This window comes from Zootoca vivipara, chromosome 15, assembly GCF_963506605.1.
Source record: "Zootoca vivipara chromosome 15, rZooViv1.1, whole genome shotgun sequence".
Taxonomy (NCBI): Eukaryota; Metazoa; Chordata; class Lepidosauria; order Squamata; family Lacertidae; genus Zootoca; species Zootoca vivipara.
Genome location: NC_083290.1, coordinates 41,516,765 through 41,543,038, shown reverse-complemented (window position 1 = coordinate 41,543,038; position 26,274 = coordinate 41,516,765). Strand labels below are relative to the sequence as shown.

At 45.0% G+C, this 26,274-nt stretch overlaps 2 protein-coding genes across 4 annotated transcripts in view; both read left to right on the top strand.

Annotated features, from left to right (window-relative positions):
* The first annotated feature begins 2,841 nt into the window (after positions 1 to 2,841).
* Positions 2,842 to 26,274, top strand: part of PPP2R2A (protein phosphatase 2 regulatory subunit Balpha) — a 73,029-nt gene continuing 49,596 nt past the window's right edge. Inside the window, exons 1-2 of one of the 3 annotated variants that reach the window (XM_035138790.2) lie at positions 2,842 to 3,085; positions 5,754 to 5,831. In XM_035138790.2, the coding sequence (XP_034994681.1) occupies positions 3,079 to 3,085; positions 5,754 to 5,831 (85 nt within the window). In that variant the 5' untranslated portion in view covers positions 2,842 to 3,078. The other 2 variants (XM_035138789.2, XM_035138791.2) reach the window with 2 other exon arrangements.
* On the top strand, positions 11,629 to 25,947 carry LOC132593239 (uncharacterized). The gene is made up of 2 exons (XM_060283087.1): positions 11,629 to 22,187; positions 22,263 to 25,947. The coding sequence occupies exon 2, from the start codon at positions 23,307 to 23,309 to the stop codon at positions 24,675 to 24,677; it is 1,371 nt and encodes a 456-aa protein (XP_060139070.1). The 5' UTR covers positions 11,629 to 22,187; positions 22,263 to 23,306; the 3' UTR covers positions 24,678 to 25,947.

Below are 26,274 nucleotides of genomic sequence, written 5' to 3'. Positions count from 1 at the left end.
ACCTGGAGTTGGATTGGGTAGCTCCCGCTGTTTCTGAATCCTATTGTTCTAGGATTCAGCTCAGTACATAACAAGACCCTTAAGTAGTAGCAGTTGCCAGGACATTTGCCTGTTTGCCTCTGCATAGTTCCATCCTTATTTCAGACGTTGTGGTAGATTGCAATGTTTAACTGGTGATAACATTGCGATGTTTAGCTCAGAGGTTTTCAACGTTTTTTAATCCACGGTTCACTTGAACAACTACATTCTTTCTGCGGCACCCCTGTGGGGCTCAGGAGCCCACTTATGTCACCCCTTGCCTGCAGAATTGACAGGCTCTCACCCTTTTTCGAACACCCTCCCTTGTGGAGTGTTCCCTCAACCTCCTTTCTTCTCCCCTCTCCTTGGGAGTCCTCTGGGCAGCAGCAGCTGCCGCTCCTGGTCTCTCAGCTGCCCCCCACTCAACCCAAAGAGCGGTGCCTCCTCACACTGCCCCACAGGGGCCTGGGACTTGTCTGTCCATTCCCAACAGCAAGGGCTGGTGGACTGGCTGGCTGGTTGAACTCCCTGGCCTGCTTACTTGCTTACTCCGAGACCACCTCAGCTCCTGGCAACCAGCACCCCCTGGCCAGCCCCCAAGGCACCATTCACCTGGGGAGCTTATAGCCAGAGCTGCTGCAACAAACAGCTGTGAAAGCCTTTGGGAGGCAGAGACGCAAGAGGGCATCAGAGGAGGAAAGGAAAGAAAGAAGTTTAGGGGCCATTGTTGCCTGCAGGACCCCTGACCATCATTCAAGGCACCCCAGGGGGCCACGGCACACTGGTTGAAAACCACTGGTTTGGTTGGTGATATTTTGTGATGTTGAAAACCAAATACTGCCTAGCCCTCACACACATTGTGATTCACGATATACTGCCAGCTCAAATATTATGAAACAGTTATCATAATGTGAACTTCAAACTGGTTTTGGATGATATATCGCTCAGTCCTACTTGCAACCACTGAAATATTCCTCTACACAAGGGGTGGCCAGCTCCCAAAAGACTGTGATCTACTCACAGATTTAAAAACTGGCAGTGATCTACCCCCCTTTTGGGGGTTCAGGTCAAAGTTGTTGAACTTTTTTTAGGAAGGAGGAAGACCAATTGGAGGGGGGTTAAGGTCAAAGTTGCTGAGTTTTTTCAGGGAGGAGGTAAAATGTTGAGCTTTTCTTAGGGGAGCCACAGTTATTCAGCTTCTTTGGGGGGAGCCAATGATCTACCAGTGATCTACTGCAGACATCCAGTGATCTACTGGTAGATCACGATCTACCTGTTGGACATGCCTGCACAATTCTTAAGTGTTCAGGCACACAGCTTCCGCATCTGCATCTGCAGTGCACAGTGTTTTCTACTGCCTCACCCCTTCCCATTAAAAGGCAGCAACATTGCATCCAGGAGGCTATTGCTGAGACTCCACCCCCCCAGGTGAGCAGTTCCTGGGTTCAGGTGTCTCTGGTTCAGTGACCGTCCTTGGGCCTGATGCATGCTCTGTTAGTACCACTGGTCCTTCAGCCTCCACATCTGCCCAGGTAACTGCTGGGCTCTGGAACACGATGGAAGTCCCGTTCTCCCCTTCATCGGGCCAACAAGTAGTTCTAACCAGTATCTTTGTCTTCCATGAATTATCGGCTACACAGTAATAAAAACATTAAAAGTTCTACAATTGAGGTTTTTGCATTCTCATAAGAATGCAAAAACAAAGCAGAGCCAAACTGGATCAGGCCAAAAGCCCATCTAGCAATCTGTTCTCAGCCAACCAGATGCTCCTAAGCAGGACCTGAGTGCAATATTCCTCTCTCTGCCTGTGATTCTCAGCAACTGGCATTCAGAGGCAGAACACAAACATCATGTCCAGCAGCTACTGATAGCCTTCTCCATCATGAATTTGTCTAGTCCTCTTTTAAAGCCAAGTTAGTGACCGTCACTACCCTTTGCAGGAACAAGTTCTATAGTTTAACTTGGCACTGTGTGAAGAAGCACCTTGACTGGGGGTGGGGCACCTTGGCACCAACATGACTTGGGCTAGTGCTCAAACTATGTTCCAGTATATTTAAACCATGGGGCGTTTCCACCAGTTTGGGGGCTGGGGTTGCAAACAATGAGAACCACATGATCTATATGACCACCTCCATAGTTATTTTGATCCCAGAATAACAGAGGTGAAAAGTCTAAAGCAGTCACCATAAAAAGCAATAGGGGTGTATTGTGATCCACTGTGGACCTCTTAAGGTCCCCATGCCACACTAGTCTGTCAAGTCCAGTTTCTTACAATCCTTTCTGTAAGATGTACACCTTTTAAAGACAACACACACCTGCTTTTTGTTTTTATTGTTTTTGCATTTAGCATTGTATCCAAAGGCCTGTGAAAACAGTGAAAGAAAGAGAGAAGGAGAGGGGAAATATGGGGGAAATGGCAAGTGACATGAATGTGGAATGATCGAGGAGCACTATGTCCCACCGCATCCACTTTTCGAAATTTATTCGAAATTCAGAAGAAAACTAAGCTACCCGGTCAGGCTATATGGGCCGGCCCCGTGTGACTCCTTCTGCGTCCTTGCCAAAGCCCCTCTTTCTCCGCGCAGTGGCGGGGCTGCAACGGACAGGATCGCAAGAAGCAAGAGCGCCCCCCACCACATCCGAGGGGGTGGCTGCGACCCGCGCCCACAGCGCAGCGGAGTCACGAGCGGTCGCGGCAGGAGCGCCACCCAATGCGCGCGCCCCCTTCCCCCGTAGGCCCCGCCCCACCCCGCCCCCTCGAGCACCCAGCTGCCCCTCCTTTTTTCCCACCCTACCTCGCCTCCGCCGGTGACGTCACGCTCGGCTCCGCCGGCGCCATTTTGAAAGTGGAACCTGAGAGGGGGGAGGGGCTGGGTCAGGAGAGGAAGCCAGGCGCGGGGGAAGCCCTGGGAGCGAAGCCGCCTTTCCCGCTCCCCGCCTCCCCCCCGGACGCGATCCGCTGCCATCCTCCCTCCACGCTCCGTTTCAGCCTGGGACGGGGGTAGTACCGGAAAGCTGAGAGGCCGCTTCAGCCAACCCGGCCACCCTTGGGAGCCCAACATGGCAGGTAAGGAAACAGCAGACCCTCGCTCTTCCCGGGGACGGGCGCCTGCCCGGAGGCAGGTGAGGGAGCTGGACTGGCCTCGCCTCTAGTGGAGCTTGCAGAGCTGCGCTGCTGTTGCTTGCTGCACTTTGCAGGCTGACCCTGGGGGGACGGAGCTGGGCTGCTTCGTCTTCCTCACTCCCCTCGCCCTTTGCAATGTATTTCTCTCTGCAGATCTGGTCCGCTTCATTATTATTATTATTATTATTATTATTATTATTATTATTATTATTATTATTATTATTATTGCATCCTCATTTTTGTTGCTCTCCTCCGCCAATAGCTCAACCGCCGAAGCACAAATGCCTGCTCTTGGTCTTCATTCCCCTGCTCTTCTCTCCTTCCCTCCTTAGACCATGCAGCTTCATCCATTTATCCTTTTATTTCTAACAAGAGGCAGAGGCAGAAGTTGGGGGAGAAATCTCGACGGATGGGCGTGCAGGGATTGATTTTCTTCTTTCCCCTGGCAGAGGTGGGGGTGATTCCGGGGGTCTCATCCATTGCCTTCTGATCTCCCTTTCCTAAGTGTGTGTTTCTGCAAGCTTTTGGGAGAGCAATGGGGCAGCGTTGCTTATGTCTGAAATGAGGGTTTGGTGCGAGTGGAGGTGCAGCTTGGCAGTAATCTGCATGCAAAATCGAGGGATGTAGCAGCATGGGGTATTGGGTCTGGCAGGCAGAGACAGAAGCCTGGGCTTCCTCCATGTGGGGTGGTGCGAGGCGTGTTCTCTCTGAGAGGAGCTCCCCCATGTTGCAGCGTGCTAGAGCTTGCATGGTGTAAAAAGGCTGCAAACCAGTCTCATTGCACAGGGTATGTGCTGCTGTCCCATTTGTGTTCCTGTTTCTGGAATCTGTTCACCCACATCCCACACATCTAATTGCTTTGTGTTTGGAAGAGTCGCATGGGCGGCTGTACATATTTAGATTCGTGCCTTGCAGTCTCGCAACACAAGCCACACGCCTCCGTTTTGCCCTTCTTTTTTCATCAATGGAAAGCCATGAATGTAGCAGATTATATATGTGATGTTGGGGAATGATGCAGCAGTTTTTTTTCCTGGATAAAAGTGGAGTTTTCTGTCATTTCATGAAAAACCCCTGCCCCACCCAAATATCTATAGCTAGGAAAGAGTAAAGGGTGTGGGTGGGTGGGTGAACCGGATGTGGGCCTTAGAGGGTAGGGGTCGCCAATGTGCTGCTGTTTTCCAGGTGGCGTCTGATTCCATCAGCCCCTCAGCATGGCTCTTGGTAAGGGCTGATGGGAGTTGGAGTCCTGCAGCACCTGGAGGTCGCTGCTAGCTTCCCCTGCTTTAGGAGCTCTTGCAGTTAGATGCACTTTTAAAACACAGTACATCTATCTATATAACATGTAGCTAAACATCCCCTCACGTTTCCAGGGTGCCTATATATGGTAAAATGTGTCAGCACAAAGTAACAAAGAATGGTGGAAATAGAATATTTGTAGATTGTTTCCATTTTCCTGTGCTCTGATTGTTGTTTATGCTTCTGGCACGCTCATTCTTCTCCTGACTTGAACTTTTTTCTTAAAGTTGCTTAGCCTTGTGTGGAGAGGGAAAACCGCCCTTGATTCCGCCTTGCCAAGGGGCAACTGTTGCACAGCTCTTCCAGAGAGAGACTTCTTGTTTTGGGGAATATGTCTTAGGGAAAGCTCCATTTTGACATCTTTCAGGAGTTGAGGACAACTACCGGTAGCTCTTTCTTCATTCTCTCTCTTCCTGTATGAACCCAACCCTAGTGACTTGGTCTAAATGACATGCAGAAGAAATGGGTGGTGTCTTTTCTACATGTTTTGGTGGCAAGGTTCAAATGATTCACCATCTTCCGCTGAAGCAGTAATGTTCCTGAAATTTTCTCTCTGCTCCATCTTTTACGGTAGTTTAAAGCTTATTCATAACAAAACAAAACAAAGCTCCTTAAACCCAACCTATGCAGATTTGAGGGCTGGAGGTCCTCCTGTTTTTCTTTTAAATAAATACTTTGAATGTTAACATATTTGTCTATGTGCATAAAAGACTCTGTGTTAATTCTTTAGAGCCTTTTACTTGGAGAGTGAAGCATGCTTCCTAAAATAAGTACATGGGCTTGTTTTATGTGATAAATTACATGATTTCATTCTAGATCCTAGCATCTTAATAGCAGTGTAGGAAAAATGAATGCAGAAAGTTAATTTATGTGGGAAGAAGAGTAAAGTGTTTTGCTTCCTGTGAGAAATTCTAGCAGACATCAGTGGCATGCTTATATTCTAAACTTGTATGGCTTCTGGATTTACTAGTTACACGGTTCTGAGAGATGTCAACAGTTTGTCGAGAAACTGGTGTTTGTGCTTGATAAATATTTTTGAAATCTGGACTGATCCTCATCGACAAAAGTGTGTCTCTGTGTGTGGATGTGGGGGGTGGGGGTGGCAGCAGGGACAGGGTGAAAACGGAAGAGTTTGATTGGGTTCCTAGGTTCTTCCATCTGCTTTGAAAATACTTGATTTCTGTGCTGTCTTCTCAGCACCATTGACTCCCCATGCCAGCAACCACTGTTTACTAGAGTGGAATGCTAGCAGAGTCCAGCAAGTTTAATGAGCAGGGTGTGGATTACATTTGTTTAACTTTTGTTTTGTTTCTAGGAGCCGGAGGTGGCGGGAATGACATTCAGTGGTGCTTTTCTCAGGTGAAAGGGGCCGTGGACGATGATGTAGCTGAAGGTAAGAGCAATTAACCCTTGATATTGCCCATGACAATGTGATTGTGATGCCACAGCTAGATGTTCACGGAAATGTACTTGTCTTTTTCTTGAACTCTGCACATCGGCAGTAATCTCAGAAAACCACGAAGAAACTCCGTGCTCATTGGCACTTAAGACTAAAGTGGGATGTGTTTTTAAGTCTGTGCAACTCCTTTGACACCTGCAGGTGTCTGTCGGCTTGTAGCCCTTTCTAGGTCATTCCATAGCAAGTGATCCAACTTTTTTACCTCATGCTATCCAATTGTCTTTATATTTTGTGCACTTGTTGAATGATCAAAACTAAGTTTAAATCTACATTTTATTAAATCTCATCCCGTTTGTTAGTTATGAGCAGGGGTGTAGGAAGGGCAGGGCAATAGGGGCACTCCGCCCCGGGCAGCATGATCCCGAGGGCGCCATCGCGCCACACCCCCAGAACATGCACCAGCCCCGCCCCTGCCTGCTCTCTGCCCCTGGTGCCAGACCATGAAGCTCCACCACTGGTTATGAGGGTTTGAATTTTTTTTTTAAATGACTATTTTTGCCTTGCTGGACTACACAGAAACCTTAAAAGCTCAGCCCAGAATTGAGATATGTCAAAACTAAAAACACAAATCTTTTCAGAACTTCATGGGCTTTAATATGATAGGTCACGTGATGGACTTACTTTAAATTTTCAATTTAAGTTACAAAATTGGAACTGTTAAAAAGTGTTTTAAAAATTAATATGATAAAATTCCTCTCCCAAAATGTATTTTGAAGAGCTGCAAATTTTCAACCTGGGATCTCAGTGAGATCACATAAAAATAATAATTAGTACATTCGTGTCTGCTTTATTGGGCTTTATTTAGGATAAATGGGTCTTCTTGGAGTAAATTATAACAGAATGAACAAGACTTCAAACTATAATATCAATTACTTCTGATCAGCATTTCTTTAGAAAGTTATTCAATTAAAAGTTATCTGAAAAGCTACTCAGGCTTTTCTTTTAAAAATGTGTTCCAAAGCCGAGTGATAGCTTGCTATAGCGTGATAGAATTAACACTTTGAAAGAATTCTTGTTAGTACTTAATTTCATGAACATTACAATAAAGTGCATATTAAACAAATGTAAAATTAAGAAAAAAACACTTTACGCATGAAAACATTTGTTCCTCCATTATTTATACTTTACACCAAATGCTTTTCAAGAGCATTTGTTGCACACAAGATTTCATTTTTTGTCAAAGTGTAAGTGTGACCAGTTGCAGTCCTTGGTTCATCCTTTGTTTGTCAAGGCCAAAACTGTCAGTTTTTTGAAATTTCAAACCTTCATAACTCACAAACAGGATGAGATAAATAATTAAAATTTTAGATTTAAACATAGTTTTGATCATTCAACGAGTGTACAGAATAATAACAAAACTGGATGACATGAGGTAAAAAAAGTTGGATCTCTTGATATGGTTTTGTTTCACCTCTATAATGCAACATTAAAGCACCATTAAACTTTGTTCACATACACCCGGTGATGGTACCTTTCTCATCCGAGGCTATACTGTATATTCTGTCCTACCAATCAGCGCTATGGATACTTAGTTATCCAGTAGCTGTATCACAGTGGCTTTGGAAATTCATGTGTGAAGTTTTCTGTCTGGGCTAAATGTAGTTATTAGAATCCAAAACCTGAAGGGCTGGCATGATTTTCTGCATGCTTGATTTTGCTGAGGTTATAGTACAGCATTAGAAATTCCCATTAGCTCTGAACCATTCAAATGAGAAATGTGATAGAAGGTACCATGAAAGTATTATAGTTCATAGGTAGGCCTGGGTGATGTATTGATATGTATGACGAGCAGACTGTGATGGCGCCTTCACTCGGCAGTATATTGCAAGTGACACCGCCATTGCTCCTGAGTCCCTCTGCTACCAGTGCCCAGCGCACAGAGGGAGAAATGAGCTGCAGCCGGGCATTAGAGGCAGAGGGACTTACGAGCGCTGAGTGAAACTGCTGAGTGAAGCCGCCATTCCACTCTGCCTCATAACTGGCGCAGAGGGAGAAACAAGTTGCATTGGCGAGGTGCAATACAGCTTGTTCTTCCTTCCGCTCCTTTAAACTGCTTGGCTGAAGAGCACGCCAGTGCCCTTGCCTCACCCCAAGCAGTTTACAGAGCTCCCGGCCCGCCACCTGCTTGCACGAGCCAGCAGTGGGGTCGGGGCTCCATTAAAGTGCTCCCGCTCCCTGGCTGAGGAAGCCCCGATCCTTCTCCGTGCATGCAAGCAGGAGAAGGATCAGGGCTGCTCAGCTGGGGAGCAGGAGGCTTTGCCCCCCCCCAACTGAATAAGTTGAATGGAGCCCCCACCTGGCCTCCGGCTTGCGAAAGCCAGAGAAAAAGCAATTATTTAAAAAACTGTTAAACATGAATAGAATTAAAACTATATATATATACACATAAAACTTGTTTAAAACATACAAATAATTACAATGAAAACAGCTTGGCGCCAACCCTTTCACTAAAAGCAGTCACTTCCCAAAAGCCTCTTGGAAGAAGGAGGTTTTTACCTGTTGGCGGAAGGACAACAAGAGGGAGCCAGTCTAGCTTCTCCAGGGATCCCTCCAAAGTTCTAGAGTCTTGGAGCAGCCACCATTAGTATGCAAGAAATTAATCAGAGCATCATGCAAATTCGACATTTAGCGAATGTCACCACGGAGCCCGATCCAATGCATAGTTCTGCCTCTTAAGAAGGAAGTCTTATAGCATTGAGGAGGACTTATTCTCAAATGAACAAGCATGCATAGGTTTGCAGCCTTAACTTGAAATAATCTAGATTTCATTTTTCCTGAGGCTGGAACCATAGCTCTCTGATAGAGCACTGTGTTTGTGTGCAGGAGGTCCCAGGTTCAGTTCTTGTCATCTCCAGTTAAAAAGCATTACAGGTAGTTGGGATGGGGAAAGCCCCTTGGCCTGGAGCCTTGAGAACTGCTGCAGTCTGGGTAGGCCAGTGATGGGGAACTGGATCTTCCCCACCTTCCATAGGTTGAGATTGGCGGGTGGGTGGGGCCACTCACTTATCAGATGCAACGTTACACAGCCCACGAAATGCCAACAAGCAGCTGGTTTTTGAGTCTTGTGAAGCTCCTACACACAGCACTTTGTAGGTGCCACAAATCAGCTGATCAGTGGTGTCCACAAACTTCATTCTGGGCTTGGGCCAGAATGGCCTCACAGGCCTAATGGGGAGGCCTGGCAGACGTGTTCTGGCCCACAGGCAGGAGGTTCCCAACCCCTGGGTTAGACAAATTACAGCTTACTTTTTCTTCTTCTTGGTGGTATAATTGGCATACAGTACGAGGCTATCCATCTAGCCTAGTATTGTCTGCTCAGACTGGTAGTGGCTCTCCTAGGTTTCAGAACAGAGGTCTTTCCCATCACTTGCTACCTGATTCAAAACAAAAACACAGACATGCCAGGTGTGAAACCTGGAACCTTCTTCAGGCAAAGCAAGTTCTCTGCCACTGAAATATGGTCCTCTCCAAGCAGCATCTGCTTATTACATCCCAACTTTCATTCAAGGAACATACTGGTTCTGCCCACCCCATGCCACTGCTGAGGCAGGTCAGACTGAGAGACAATGACTGACCCATGGTCACCCATTGAGCTTCATAGTTGAGCAGGGCTTGAAGCTGAGTATCCCAGGTCCGGGTTTGACACTCAGTCTAACCACTACACTACATGATATGCGATCTAAAAATAATAAATTTCAGGAGCCACAAGACTCTTTATTTTTGTGGCAGCAGACTAAACACAGCTACCCTTCTGGAAGCCTTTATATATTATTTCGTCAGAGCAAACGAGATGCTGCATTGAGCTAAAAAATTGCATCCTTACTTCTGAAGGCAAGCTTTTAAAGTACACTTCTGAAGCATAAGCATTCAGCAATTTCGAAGGGGTGCTACTGTATCAACTAAACTGGTGTCTGAAAATGTTGTATAATGTTGCTGTGTGATAATGTAGCAACCTTGCAAAGCGATTGTAAGAGGGGCTGGGGAAGTGCCATGTGCAGGTTCTCCGCTGCAATCTTACCAGCCAAGGGTGAAAGTTGAGGCAGGGATTTTCCTTTGCACCACCAGCTCTTAGCTGGCATGGTAGAGGGAGCCAAATTGGGCCCCCTCTTCAAGGAGTGGACAGTAGGCCTGGACGATGTATTGATACATCACCCAGGACCACAATGGTGGCTTCACTTGGTGGTACTTTGAGAGTGAAACTGCCAGCACTTCTGAGTCCCTCTGCCACCAGTGCGCTGAGGGAAAAGCAAGCTGCAGCCAGAGGCCAAGGGACTCAGGAGCAGGAGCAGTTTCACCAGCGATATACCGCTGAGTGAAGCAGCCGTCCCACTCTGCCCTCATACCGATGCAGAGGGAGAAACAAGCTGAATCGACAAGGTGCTGGTACAGCTTTTTCCTCCTTCTGCTTCTTTTAAACTGCTTGGCTGAGGAGTGCATGGCTGCCCTTACCCCAGCCAAGCAGTTTTACGGAGCCCCTGACCCACCGCTGGCTCATGCGAACCAGTGGTGGGGTGGGGGCTCTGTTAAAGTGCTCCTGTCACCCAGCTGAGGGAGCTGATGCTTTTCTGGCTTGCATTGGGTCTCCCTCAGCTTCACGCTCCCCAGCTGGGCAGCCCCGATCCTTCTCCTGCTCATGTGCAAGCTGGAGGAGGATGGGGTTGCTCAGCCGGGGAGCACGAAGCTGCTTCCTCCCTGGTGCTGTGAGGTGCTGGGGTGAAACCACCTCAGCGATTTTGCCCCGATGTCTTGCAGTGCTGCTGTTGGAAGCAGGGTTTTGAATATCACAGTGTACTGCCAGATTGCGATGTTAGCCTGGCGATACATTCTGATGTTCAAAACCTGACATCTAGCCCTGGTGGACAGGCCTAGGATCCAATGGAAGCATGACCAGTTTTGCTCAGCCCCTGTCCTTAACACCCTATTTCAGAAACTTTCACTGGTTACTGCCAATGGGAGCACTATCAGTGGTGGAATTTTACAGAATCATAAAACTGTAGAGTTGGAAGGGACCCTTCAACCCCCTGCAATTTTTTCCTATACAGTCGTACCTCTGTTTACGACCCGCTCGTGTTGCGAACAGTTCGGGTTACAAACTCCGCAAACCCGGAAGTGTTAGCGGCGCGCCTCGTGCATGCGCAGAAGCGGCGTGCGCGCCATGCGCAGAAGCGGCGCTCGGTTTGCAACCTTTTTGGGTTACGAACCGCGATCCGGAACGGATCGCGTTCGTAACCCGAGGTACTACTGTATCTGCAGTGGGAACCTTCACAACAGCAAAATCTCCCACCAACAGCAGGGGCCAGTCAGTAGGATGTCCACTCAATCCTAATCCACTCCATGTGCATCAATTGGGATTGCAGCCTTTGATGCCTTTGTTTCTAATACGTTGTTGTTGTTGTTGTTGTTGTTGTTGTTGTTGTTGTTGTTGTTGTTGTTAGCGGCTTCCAGCAGAATCAGAAACATCAAAAAAACTTCAAACAATAAAAACTTCCCAATCTAGGGCTGCCTTAAGATGTCTTCTAAAAGTTGGGTAGTTCTTGATGTCCTTGACACCTGAAGGGAGGGTATTCTATAGGGATCGTGCCACTCCTGAGAAGGCCCTCTGCCTGTTTCCTGTAACTCGCTTCTTGCATCTGAATCTGAAGGTATCTGAAGAAGTGTGCATGCACATGAAAGCTCATACCAATGACAAACTTAGTTGGTCTCTAAGGTGCTACTGGAAGGAATTTTTATTTATTTATTTTGTTTCACTTCTTGCAGTGAGGGAACCAGCAGAAGATCCTCAGAGGAGGACCTCAGTGTCTGGGCTGAGCGATGGGGGTGGGGACGCTCCTTCAGATATACTGGGCAGAGGCCATAAAGGACTTTAAAGGGCTTTAAATGACAATCCACTCATTTCCTGACCATGGGCTGGGTTGGAGGGAGTTGATGGAGCAGGGGTACACAATCTGTGGCCCTCCAGATGTTTTGGACTACAACTCCCATCAGCCCCAGGCAACATAGCCAGTGATCAGGGATGATGGGAGATGTAGTTCAACAACATCCAGTTATGAGTAGCAAAGAGTTCTTCCTTCCTCATTGAATACTGCACTTCTTTAAAATACACACTAATAACTCATTTTTATTTCTAATAATGCACTGTCATTTTATTAAACATGAAGTAACTAGGCAAGGAAATAGTGCTGTATCCTTATTCTACTGAAGTATAATAATACACTTAGTGTTTCGTTTAATTAAACCTAACAGCAGCCAGCACGATGTTGTTGTTGGAGTATTGGACAGGCAAGTGAAACTTTCTAGGTGACCTTAGACTTAACCATCTCACAGCCTAACACTTGCATCACAAGACTGTTGAGAGGATAAAAGAGGGAGACTTTGCTATGTACACTACAATGAGCTTTTTGGCGCAAGGACAGGATAAAAATGTAATAAATACTGCTTTTAAAGGAAATCATATGTAGGCCTCTTTTTTTAGGGTGACCTTTACAGGACAGCCCATAGCTCAGTGGCATAACATTTGCTTTGCATGCAGAAGGTCTCGGGTTCAATCCCCAGCATCTCCAGATAGAGCTAGGAGAGACTTCTGTCTGAAATCCTGGAGAGCTGATGCCAGTAAGTACAGGCAGCACCAGGGGCATAGGAAGATAAGGGGGGACGGGCCGCCCCAAGCTGCGGGGTCCAAGGGGTGCTATTGCGGGCGTCCGCCCAACCCCCAATACGCGTGCCCTGCCCCCGGAACGCGTGTTATGCCCCTCCGGGAGGCGCCACACCCCCGGAATGTGCGTCACGCCCCTCCAGGAGGCGCGCCGTGTCCCCGGGAGGCGTGCCACAGCCCTCCGGGAGGCGCGCCCCACCTCCAGAATGGGCGCCAGCCCCGCCCCCTCACACTGGGCAGCACTGTGTGAGATGCAGCAATGATCTAACTTTTGTATATTCTTTTCTAGAGATGACGGATGGGGAACCTGTGGCCCTCCAGATGTTGCTGTCCTACAATTCCCACCACCCCAGGCTGTTGGCCATGCTGGCTGGAGCCAATGACATCCAGTTACATCTGGGGAGACAGGTTCCCCGTTCCCATTCTAGACAATAGCTTGCTGGCTACAAGAGTTTCAATGTCCCAGTAAATGACTATCTGCAGCCCTCAAATGGATTTTGCTGTATTGATCTCAGCTGTATTGGCTGTTTCAGAAGTAATTCTGGCAGCCTGTGAACAGCAGCTGGGATTGAGAGGCAGCTGCAGGAACATCTGCTTCATCATCTCTAAGTGTGATTAAGGGAAATATTTTTCAGTAGGATCTGGAACCAACATTTGAGCATGGTTTCAAACAGCTAAAAACAGGTGCCCTGGTTAACATTAAGGCTAACACTGTTGTTTTGCTTTACAGTGTGCATGATTTGGGAGGTGTTCCTAAAAGACATGGAAGGAGGGAGACTTTATTCTATGGGGAAAGAGAAATGGATAGCTGTATGCACAAGTCTAACCTCTAGAGAGGCTTTAATTTTGCAGTCACAGAAAATACCATGTTCAGATAAACGCAGTATCTCCTGGTTCCAACACATTGCAGGAGCAGGAGGATTTGAACATGCTCTTGACCCCTCCTTTCCAAGGGGCCAATAATGGCTAAATAATGGCCTTCAGGAAAAGGTTTGTAGCTTAGGGGTAGAGCAGCTGCTTTGCATGCAGAAGGTTTCAGACTATCCTGAGCAAATTCCAGGGGAGCAACAGTGGGAGATGTTATTGCCTTCATGCCCTTCTTATCCCATGTTTGAGACCTTGGAGAGCTGCTGGCAATCAGTGCTGACAATACTGAACTAGATGTGCCAGTAGTCTGGCTGTATGTCTTCGTATGCATGCGTCCTTCTATGTTGGTGAATTTGAATGGTTAAAGGTGACCTAAATGAAATGCAAAGTTTCTTACTCTGCATTATCATATCTCTAGAGAACAACACCCAAACCTGTTCTTGGTAGCAGGTTTATTTACACAATTCAAGGAAACATGTTGACTTGCTTTACTATTAATCATGAGGCTGACTAGCATGCAGATACTTTTCTTCTATCTTGATGGAGCATGTAGTAACATCAGAGTTGCACAGTTTTCTGAGAGGGGTTTCTGTTAATCAATATGAGGCAATACTGACAGATGGATAGATTCCTTGTTCAGGAGCATTTGGTAGTAGAATCAGCATGATAATCTGGGAACTTCTTTCTCTCGATGGTCTCATCAAGCCCTGTGCAAGCAGGAAAAGTCAAAGGTGTCCAGCTTTCTCAGAATTGGGAAACCATCTTGTAAATGCAAATCCAGCTCTTCTGTGTGACTTTGTAATTTTAATTTAAGGGTTGTATCCAATTCTAGTTTTACTTGGGAGTTGATTTACTGAAGTTAATGAATATGATTAATTTCAGAGGGTTCATTCTGAGTAGAACTTAGTTGAATACAACGCTAAGTTTATTTTTATTTATTGAAAGTGATAATAATTTGCTCTTCCAAATTATCCAAGGTAGTATTTGCTTTGAAATACTACAGCAAAGCAAATGTTAAAACAGTTATGAAGCAGTGTTCTCTTTGGGGTCACATGGCCTGGATTGTTTCTCTTCCACGTTTCCTTGGAGCACTTAGGTCTTTAAATTGGGAGGGGGGTTGCTGTTTTGACAGTGGGGTGGAAGGAGCATTCCCTATTATACATATTGAGCTGTTTGCCCATCTTTTGTTTTGAGATGCTGCCTGCCTGGCCTCAAAAACTTCATAGCCAACAAGATTTGGGTGCTTATCAGTCATTTTTAATTGTCTTCTTTCAAAGTTTCCCTCTTTGACCCTTGGCCAAGTTATTCAAGTTCCCAGATTCTGCATTTCCACTTCTGGGAAATCAGGCTGTTGACTTCTGACGTAAGTAGAGGCCAACATTAAATGATGGCACTAATTTGGTACAGCTTGTCATGTTTCTGTTTCTGTTACGTTTTCAGTCTGTTTGAGCATTCTTTAAGGATGAATGTTGCAGAGGAAGTTTCTTAATTTCAGGAATTGAAGAGGACAGTGCGACAGAATTAAGGGGAATTTTTTTTTGCTTGTCTAGCTATTTTTAGTATTTTGAAACAAGTGCATGTAAACATTGCAAGTTTGCTTCAAATTTGCAAAGTGGCTGTGGAGCTCAGACATTTTAAACCCCAAGTTCATTGTGTAACAGTGCAAAACTAAGGTTGAATTGAAGGGCACCATCTGCATTTCAGCTTTTAGCTGCTATTGAATCTTTTAGTACAGGGTTTTGGGGCTTGCCTATCGGAAGGTTGGTGGTTCGAATCCCCCAACGGGGTGAGGTCCCGTTGCTCGGTCCCAGCTCCTGCCAACCTAGCAGTTCAAAAGCACATAGTGCAAGTAGATAAATAGGTACCGCTCTGGCAGGAAGGTAAACAGCGTTTCCGTGCACTGCTCTGGTTTCACCAGAAGTGGCTTAGTCATGCTGGCCACATGACCCGGAAAAACTGTCTGTGGAAGCAGACAATCGCCGATTCCCTCGGCCTGTAAAGCGAGATGAGTGCCGCAATCGTATTTTCAATGCATTTCATTGGAGATACTGTACTGTATTTGACAGCTCTAAAATGTTCAGTTGGTTGTCAAGTAGATCAGCTGTTACTGCAGTAAAGGGTAGCTGATGGTCTGTTGAGGAAGGAAGGTTGAGGTGTGGAGTCTATTGCTATGTGATTTGGAGCCCTAAATTCTGTACTAGAACACCCCAGCTGCTGTAACAACAAAACCAAAATGTATTCAGTAAATTGAATAAATTTAGACAGCTATCTTAATTTAACATTCAAAGGGCTGGCATTGTTTTCTGATTTCTAATCATTAGGGTGAAAAAACTTCACCAAGCCTTTTAAAAAAAAATACCTCAATTTTTACAGGGCTTGGTAAAGTAAATATATCCAGTTCAAACAGGTATACTTCTATCCAGACAATTTCTCCATATCTTTCATATAATCTGAGGAATGAAGGAAGCCTTGGAGAATTCTTTGCCCTAACTTCATCGACTCCATCCTAAAAGTAGGCTGCACCAATTCATTGGGACTATGACCTGGATCAGGCATCCCCAAACTTTGGCCCTCCAGATGTTTTGGACTACAGTTCCCATCTTCCCTGGCCACTGGTCCTGTTAGCTAGGGATCATGGGAGTTGTAGGCCAAAACATCTGGAGGGCCGCAGTTTGGGGATGCCTGACCTGGGTGGTGGTCATCAATACCTTTGTAGTTTTGAGTCTTGACAGATGAAATGCACTGTAGCTTGTGGCATGTAGGTACTCCTTTGATGATTGCTTAGAAAAGGCAGCTTCATCCTGATGACTGAATCTAAATTACTCTAAAATTCTGTGAAGCACCATTTTTTATTTCCTGGGTGCCCTGTGCAAAGTTCTGGGATTCTAGGCTCCTGGGGCACCTTGGCATGTTGAAAGTATCATCTTGTCCACAGCTAGCATTGAGACAGATACCGCTTTCCGACCCCAGAGGTCTTTGCAAGAAGTTGTATCACTTGACTCCATCGCCATGGGGAGGTGCGGCAAAGCCCTTTGCCGCTGCAGGGATGCCCGGCGAGGCCCTTTGCCGCCAGGGATACCGTAGTTGCGGCAAGGTCCTCCTTCACTGTGGGGATGCCTAGCAAGGCCCTTCTCTGCTGTGGGGATGCCCAGCGAGGCCTTCTGCCGCTTTGGATATATTTTGTGATACATTGAGATACTGTGATGTTTAGCTGGTGATACATCACAATGTTGAAAACCAGATGTCACCCAGCCCTAATCTTATACACTTGTTTCCCTTGCTTTTACTACAGTTTTTAGACTGACTTAGAGCTGACTGTTCCTGGGGGGGGGGGGATAGACTGCAGTGAACTACTGTATCATCCCCTGCATTCCCATGAATGCCTGAATAATTATTTTCAATAGGAGAAATGGTCCAGTGGCTGTTTGCTCTCATGGGCAACAGTTTGCAAGATGTGTGTTCCTGTTGCAGTGGTGACCGCTTCATTTGCACAATGTGTCACTTTTCCTCCAATTGTGTTTTTCCTTTTTAAAAGTGTCGAGGCCATTTGATAGATTGACTTGACCTCTTTCCTCCTTCCCATCCCCCTCCTCCTGGAAAGGTCCTGGAACTTGGGTACCAGCACAACTGAAAATTAAGGAGTCAGATCACACTTTGTAAAATGTGTAACTTTTTCTGATTGCAAATTTGTGGTACTGCTTAATTGTTGGTGGTCTAAATGAAACAGCAGTTTTATGCTTTCACCTAACTGCCCAAATGCAATAGGTCTCCTCAGAGTGAGGAGAACCTGCATGCTCAGAAGTGTTCAAAGGGCCAATTGAAGCTCCCCAAGCCTTTTCAGATGGGTGGATGTTCAGATGTACCAAGATGCACTCCCCCTTGCCACTTGTTTTTGTACTGGGTATATAAATTGCCCCCAAGTTTCAGCAAAAGCCTTTCTGGTGTTCAAGTGCTTGGTAGGGCTGTGCAATAAATCACCATATTGTTGAATATCGGTATTGAAATAACATTGCGATAAGTGTTTCAACAAGGTAATATTGACAGGTAGGTAGCTGTGTTCAGAAACAGACTGGAAAGAGAAGTTGCTGAATTGCAACTCATTACCAAGCTTAAAACCACGGAGAGACCTGGTATGAACAGAGACATAGGATTCTTATCTCATTATACATGATCAAGCTTTCTTTAGCACCTCAGCCCTTGCTTTTTCCTGCAAGACCAATTGCAGTCGTTAACAGTCGTTAACAGTCATCAACAGGTTTACCACTCCTATCAGCCCATCACCCATTCCCATCACCCCCCCCCCACACCCTCTGACTATACATAAGGGTCTGGTGACTTCTGTTTTAGTGTATCTAAAGAAGTGTGCATGCACACGAAAGCTCATACCTATGACAAACTTAGTTGGTCTCTAAGGTGCTACTGGAAGGATTAATTTTTTTTTGACAAGGTAATATACCAGTGAACAAAGGGTGGAGACGTGACAGCTTCCCAGGGGGTAGCTCAGCTAAATGATACTTTGCAGATACTTTGCAGGTGCACCCTCCATCACTGTCAGGAGGTACGGCGGGACCCTCTGCCACCACGGGAAGGCATGGTAAGGCCCTCTGCTGCTGTGGGAGACCGGGGTGCACCCTCTGCTGCTGCAGGGAGGTATGGTGGGACCCTCTGCTGTCACGAGAAGGCCCAGCAAGGCCCTCTGCTACCACCGATATATATCGTGATACTGTGATATTTAGCTGATGATATATCGTGATGTTGAAAACCAGAGATTGCCCAGCCCTAGTGCCTGGCATTAATCGGATATATAGAGAAAGAGCAATACAATCCCTTTAAATCTGCTTCCACTGAGGCTTTGGGTTTCTCTCAGCTGTTGTTCCCTTCTTTTGAGTCCCTTTCTCCCCCTCCCTCTCCTTGCTAGCGTTTCTTTTTGTACTGCATTGCATTGGTGCAAGAGCAAGTCTCCTGAAGGTAACTAAACAGTTGCTTTTGCAGGCAGGTGTGTGTGTATAGATGTGCAGACGTGTACATTAGTACGTGTTCATTCCAGAACACATGAACGGAAATGTGTACACAGAAGGTAGAACATGAGAGTCAAGCTTGAAGGAGGGTGCACATAGGCCTTCAACCCTGAAACTCTCGTTGCCTATAGACTTGCCCAAACTGGGCTGCTTTCAGAAAAAAAAGAACACTTTTCTATCCATATTGAATTATGTTGGTCAGGTATAGGGAGCAATAACATTTCTCTACCTGAGGTGGTCTTAGCTATTAATACAGGGGTAAATGGTAAATAAAATTGAAGCATGATTGACAACTTGCACATGAGGCATTGACTCTGGGGTGGGGGTTGGGGAATAATGCAGGGCGCACTGAAGGGCACCATATTGTGAAACATAAGGTGTGAGAATCCTGAGCACATTGAAGCTGCCTACATGTATTGTACCACATGGCTCAGGTTCTTAGGCAAATGGGCACAAGGGGGAGAGAGAGTTCTTTTTATTATCTTGAAAGTGCCACAAGCTCTTTAATGTATTTTTCTGATTTATGGTGCACAAAAGGAGCTACCAAAATGATCAGTGTGTTAGGACATAATAGAGACTTATAAAATACATGGAGAAGGTGTACAGCAGGAAGTATTTCTCCCTTACTTCTAATACTAGAACTTGGGGACATCCGGTGGAATTGACTGGCCAGTGGATTCAAGATGGACACATGAAACTTGCTGCCATAATATGCAGCAATGGCCAGTGGATTTAGATGACACAAACCCATTCTAAAAATGGGACTTGCTGCACTGTGATCTCTGCAAGTTCTTGGCTTGCTAGGTAGCCCTACATATTCAATTCTGTTCTCAGAGGTTCAGTTGTGCTGGTCTCAACAGGAAGGTATGCAAAATGGTGAAGCACCATTCCCTTGCTTTACTGTACTCTGGGGTTTTGATAGCCCCTCTCAATTTATATGGCTTTTATTAGACTCATCTTTGCAACTAAGAGGACTAGAAACCTCTGTGTGTCATTTAAATTGATTCAGATTATTGGATAACTGAGTGTTTACAATGTGATTGCTGATGAAACTGGCTGAGCCAAACTGTGGCTTAGTATGAACGCGTGCAAGTTTCCAAAGAGGAGACTGTGGCTACTTCGTTCCTTCTGTGCTGCTGCTGTGATCCATGCCTTGATTTGGCTTGGCATGTTGTGCAAACTTAAGCTTTGATTTGCCTTGTCTTGCTTCACTCAAACAATGAGCCCAGGTTTGATTGATATAATGTTAGAAACTGGGATAGGAATGGCTAGGAGCCATGTGGCTCCTGGGACCTAGGTTGTGGGTGCCAAAACAAAATGCCCAGGTGCCTTTCCTTTTCTTTTTTGCTACCCACTACGAGACCAGGCAGCCCCACAGCTAAAATAAAATGAAATGAAATGCTGTGGGCCAATCAGGTTGTCTCCATATGAAACAGGTGACGAGGTGATTATGGGCTGCATTTCAACACTGAAATTACATCCCAACAAAATAGAGGTGCTGTGGGTTGGAGGCCCCGGATCCAGGAATTAAGTGGTTGGACTGTTTTGAATGGGGTCACACTCCCCTTGAAAGAGCAGGTGATAGATAGCTTGCATGTGTCCCTTGACCTAGCATTGCTGCTGGAAGCCCAAGTAGTGCTGGTGGTGAGGAGTTCCTGTGGAACTCCTGTAGCCTTGCCACAGTCTGGGCTACTCTTGTTCTAGTTACAACTAGAATATATATATATGTGCAGTTTTGCAAACTGCTGTTCAATATAATTGAGATCAAGAGTTCAATAGTTCAACTATGGAGTAAATCTACTAGATAAGACTGTGTACATGAAGGACTCCAATTGATGAGATGCTCATGTATGGGCAATGTAAGAAAGTTAAAGGCTTTTGGGAAATGATATATAATGAAATGAAAAAGATGTTGAAATATACATTTGTAAAAAAAATAAATCCCGAATCATTCTTGTTAGGCATTGTAGGTGAATATATTAATAGACAGGATAACAAACTGTTTATGTACGCGATGACAGCAGCTAGAGTATTGATGGCACAGAAATGGAAGCAAGAAGATTTACCGACGAAAGAAGAGTGGCAGAGGAAATTAATGGACTAGGCAGAACTGGATAAGATGACAGGAAAAATTTGAAACCGACTGGACCAGAGGTTCTTACAAGATTGGAAAAAAGATACGGTAGTAGGACTACAAGAAGTTCTGTAAGGAGGATTATAGGGCATGTTTGTGTGTGTCCTGCCTTTTCTCCGAAACCGCTGGACCAATTGCGTTCAAATTTGGACACAACATTCCAGTCCAATATGCAAGTTTTTGCATAAACTCATAGAGTATAGATATGTCATACCTGAGACAGGTAAAAACGTGATTTTCTGTAAAAATAATAATAATAGCGCCCTCCAGGGGATGGCAAACCAACAAATGCCATATCCTTTTACAGACACCACACACACCCCACCCCCTCCTCCTCCTACCTCGCAACCACCCACCCCCAACTCCTCCTCCTCCTCCTCCTCCTTTCCACGCCGGGCCTCTCAGTCCCCCTGGACGCCACTACCGACCCGAGACTCAGGGGGTCTGCATTTTTTTTCAAGTTCTTTGTGACTGTACAAATATACCTTGTGCGGATATTATTTTGAGTCATAATACCAATTGCATTGGGACATTCAGTGCAGAGTGTTTACATTATTTGATCTGAACATTATAAACCATTGAGCTTTAAAATCTCAATTTTCACAGCAAAAACGGTGATTTTATTATACTGTAATAGGGTGGTTATACTGTTGCAGCAACAACATAGTGATTCTCTTCCCTGCTCCCCTCAACCCTCATCCTCCCAGAGATGAGTACAGTATTGTAATTCAGCTGGAGTGCTGGGAACTGCTGTGATCTTTCTCCTAGTCCACTGTTCTTTTGTTGTACACTGAAGGGTAAATAATTACCTTACTGAGGCATACATGTGAATGTGCTTTTCCATTCGAGACTCACAAATGGTAGGTTGGTTTGCCTTAAAAACCTTGCTATTTGGGTTACTTGCCTACCCCCTGAGGCAGGCAGGCAAGCTTCTGTCCTAATTTTATAATTGCAGAATTGTGATGGGGTTTGAAGAGCTGGATTCAATGCATTTTTATTCCAGGTTTATAAAATAAATACCTTGCAAAGTTTACTGTTTGAATATTTTTGCTGCTGAAGAGTTCTAATTTATCTTTGTGATAACTAGGCTTTTAATCTATATTTAAAAAGAGCCCACCAGATCGTAGTAGTAACCATGTCTGGCCCACAGTCTTTTCTTCTTCTTTTAGCCCCTGGTGACTGTACTAAATTTTAGGGAGAGTATAGAGAAAACAAGTTTGGTCATCACTTCACTTGTAAGAAGAAATTAATGGTCTTCAAATTGCTTGTGTTTTATTTTTATTTAACAAAATACATATACCACTTGATTGTAATAATATCTCTAAGCAGTTTTACAAGGAATATTATCAGTGAATAACTGAAAACAAGTAATTAAAGTGTTTTAAAGACAATTAAACATAGCAGGCTAAAAAGGGATTAAAACTTGTATATTGAACTCTGCAATTTAATACCATGTCTCATTCCTTTTGTATTCAATACTTCAGCTATAGCTATGGATATCTGCTCTAGTTACAGGTAGGTAGCCATGTTGGTCTGACGTAGTCGAAACAAAAAATAAAAAATTCCTTCCAGCAGCACCTTAGAGACCAACTAAGTTTGTCATTGGTATGAGCTTTCGTGTGCATGCACACATCTGAAGAAGTGTGCATGCACACGAAAGCTCATACCAGTGACAAACTTACTTGGTCTCTAAGGTGCTGCTGGAAGGAATTTTTTTATTTTTTGTTTCGATATCTGCTCTGTAACTCTAGCAATGAAACCCTTTTGGTTAGGTGGATCCGTATTCAGTACAGGCAACTCCCCATTTGCGTGGGGGTTGTGTTCTGGGTTATTGCATAGTTGCATGAAATTGCATGTAATTGAACATTAGTTGGAAAAGCCTGCAAACACCCTGTTCTGCCCCAGCTCTGATCTTTTGGCAACGTTTCAGTGACATCTTTATGACATTTTTTGGTCACTTCTGGGTTTGCTGCTGTGCACAGTTGTGCACATATCAAATGCTCAGAAACTGGGAGTTGCTTGTACAGAAGCTGAAGCAAGTAATGCTGAGAAACTTAAACTGTTTCTGGATTCCAACCGATTTTACAGTGAAATTCACATTTCATTTCCTTAGCTTATTTATTTTCAATTCTGTCACCTTGGATCAAGATAAGGTGTTCCTATCTCACTGCAGATGTTAAATAACTTACCAATGCCTGGAAATTTGTGTTATAATCAACACAATTAGCACTGTCTTCTTCTTCTTTTGCATTTCTTTCCCCCTCTCTGACTTTCCTGTGTGTACACACACACACAACAACAACAACAACTTGGGATAACATTTGAAATAGCTGATGAAGTGGTTTCTGGACCATGAAAGTGTGTGTGTGTGTGTGTGTGTGTGTGTGTATAACCTTAAAACACACACAAGTAAGTATATATCCAACTGATATCACTGGCTGCTGACATTCAGCAGCCTACATTCCTTGAGGAGTTTGCAATCTCACCATGAAATCATCTTCCCATTGCCTTTCTCTGAGCCTGCAGAGTAACAGGGCAGTCTTGGTATTGTAAGAAACTGGGCTGGAGGAGCAGAGATGGCCTTGAGAGGTATGCAGGAAATTTGAATCCCCCCCCCCCCGGGAAACAGAGTGTAAAAACTGCTCTTTTTAAAACCTCTCTGTTTGATTCTGCTGTATAACAAATAGCATTTCATTGAAACTCAAAAACCTCATCAGGAGGGCTTTAAACTGACTTATATGGGGGAGGGAGACAGTGGTCCTGAAGGTAGGAGTCTATCAAGTTCTGAAGATGTTCATCCAAATGTCAAGGACCAAATGGAGCAAAAAGCACGCAGACCTAGTGGTGGAAGGAAAATATCCTTAAATAAGAGGCATGGGGGAATGATAAATGGTCTTCAATGTCTGTATACTAATGCACAGAGCATGGGAAATAAACAAGATGAACTTGAGCTCTTGGTACAGCAAACTAAATATGACATAATAGGCATTACTGAAACCTGGTGGGATGAGTCTCATGATTGGAATGTACAAATAGAGGGATACAATCTATTTCAGAGAAATAGACCAAATAGGAAAGGAGGAGGAGGAGTGTTATATGTCAGGGATGTGTATACCTGTGAAGAGATCCAGGATTTAAAACTCCAAAGCCATATTGAGAGTATCTGGGTCAAAATTAAGGGAGAGAAAAATAACAGTGATCTCATTGTGGGAGTTTACTATAGACCCCCAAGCCAAACTGAGGACACAGATGAAGCCTTCCTGGAACAGATGACCAGGCATTCAAAAGGAGGTGAGATAGTAGTAATGGGGGATTTCAACTATCCTGATATTTGTTGGATGTCAAACTCAGCCAAGAGCATAAGGTTGAACAGATTCCTCACTGGCCTTGCAGACAATTTCATTGTCCAGAAAGTGGGAGAAGCAACAAGAGGATCAGCCATTTTAGATCTGGTCCTAACCAATAGTGATGACCTGGTTAGTGGGGTAGATGTGGCAGGATCATTAGGTGGGAGTGATCATGCTCTTCTGGAGTTTATTGTTCAGCGGAAAGGAGCAACCAAGCATACTAAGACTCAAATCCTAGACTTTAAGAAAGCCGACTTCAGAAAACTTAGGGAAACGCTGGGTGAGATCCCATGGACAGAAATACTAAAAGGGAAGGGAGTTCACGATGGTTGGGAGTTTGTTAAAAGAGAGATATTAAAAGCACAACTTCAGGCAATACCAATGAGACAGAAACATGGAAGGTGCCTAAAGAAGCCAGGGTGGTTATCTAGAGAACTTTTAACTGAGTTAAGATTTAAAAGGGATATGTACAAAAAATGGAAAAGGGGGGAAATCACCAGAGAGGAATTCAAACATATAGCCAGCACATGTAGAGACAAAGTCAGAAAAGCTAAAGCACAGAATGAACTCAGGCTCGCCAGAGAGGTTAAAAGCAACAAAAAGGGCTTTTATGGGTATGTCCGTAGCAAAAGGAAGAACAAGGAAACAGTGGAGTCACTTAGAGGGGAAGATGGTGAAATGCAAACAGGGGACAGAGAAAGGGCAGAACTCCTCAATGCCTTCTTTGCCTCAGTCTTCTCCAAAAAAGAAAACAATGCCTGACCTGAAGAATATGGAGCAGATGATTCAGCAGGGGAAACACAGCCCAGAACAAGTAAGGAGGTAGTACAAGAATACTTGGCTAGTTTAGATGTATTCAAGTCTCCAGGGCCAGATGAACTACATCCAAGAGTATTAAAAGAACTGGCAGAGGTGATTTCAGAACCACTGGCAATAATTTTTGATAATTCCTGGAGAACAGGCGAAGTTCCAGCAGACTGGAGGAGGGCAAATGTTGTCCCTATTTTCAAAAAGGGGAAAAGAGAGGACCCAAACAATTACCGCCCAGTAAGCCTGACATCAATACCAGGAAAGATTCTAGAGCCAGATCATCAAGCAAACAGTCTGTGAGCACCTAGAAAGAAACTCTGCGATCACTAAAAGTCAGCATGGGTTTCTGAAAAATAAGTCATGTCAGACTAATCTGATCTCATTTTTTGACAAAATTACAAGCCTGTTAGATGAAGGGAACGCTGTGGATGTAGCCTATCTTGATTTCAGCAAGGCCTTTGACAAGGTGCCCCATGATATTCTTGTAAAGAAGCTGGTAAAATGCGGGCTAGACAATGCTACCATTCAGTGGATTTGTAACTGGCTGACTGACCGAACCCAAAGGGTGCTCATCAATGGCTCCTCCTCATCCTGGAGAGTAGTGACTAGTGGGGTGCCACAGGGTTCTGTCTTGGGCCCAGTCTTATTCAACATCTTTATCAATGGCTTGGATGATGGGCTTGAGGGCATCCTGAGCAAGTTTGCAGATGACACCAAATTGGGAGCGGTGGCTAATACCCCAGAGGACAGGATCACACTTCAAAATGACCTTAACAGATTAGACAACTGGGCCAAAGCAAACAAGATGAATTTTAACAAGGAGAAATGTAAGGTACTACACTTGGGCAAAAAAAAAAATGAAAGGCACAAATACAGAATGGGAGACACCTGGCTTGAGAGCAGTACATGTGAAAAGGATCTAGGAGTCTTGGTAGACCGCAGACTTGACATGAGTCAGCAGTGTGATGCAGAAGCTTAAAAAGCCAATGCAATTCTGGGCTGCATCAATAGGAGTATAGCATCTAGATCAAGGGAAGTAATAGTACCACTGTATTCTGCTCTGGTCAGACCTCACCTGGAGTACTGTGTCCAGCTCTGGGCACCACAGTTCAAGAAGGATACTGACAAGCTGGAACGTGTCCAGAAGAGGGCAACCAAAATGGTCAAAGGCCTGGAAACGATGCCTTATGAGGAACGGCTTAGGGAGCTGGGTATGTTTAGCCTGGAGAAGAGAAGGTTAAGGGGTGATATGATAGCCATGTTCAAATATATGAAAGGATGTCATATGGAGGAAGGAGAAGGATTGTTTTCTGCTGCTCCAGAGAAGCGGACACGGAGCAATGGATTAAAACTTCAAGAAAGAAGATTCCACCTAAACATTAGGAAGAACTTCCTGACAGTAAGAGCTGTTCGGCAGTGGAATTTGCTACCAAGGAGTGTGGTGGAGTCTCCTTCTTTGGAGGTCTTTAAGCAGAGGCTTGACAGCCATATGTCAAGAATGCTTTGATGGTGTTTCCTGCTTGGCAGGGGGTTGGACTGGATGGCCCTC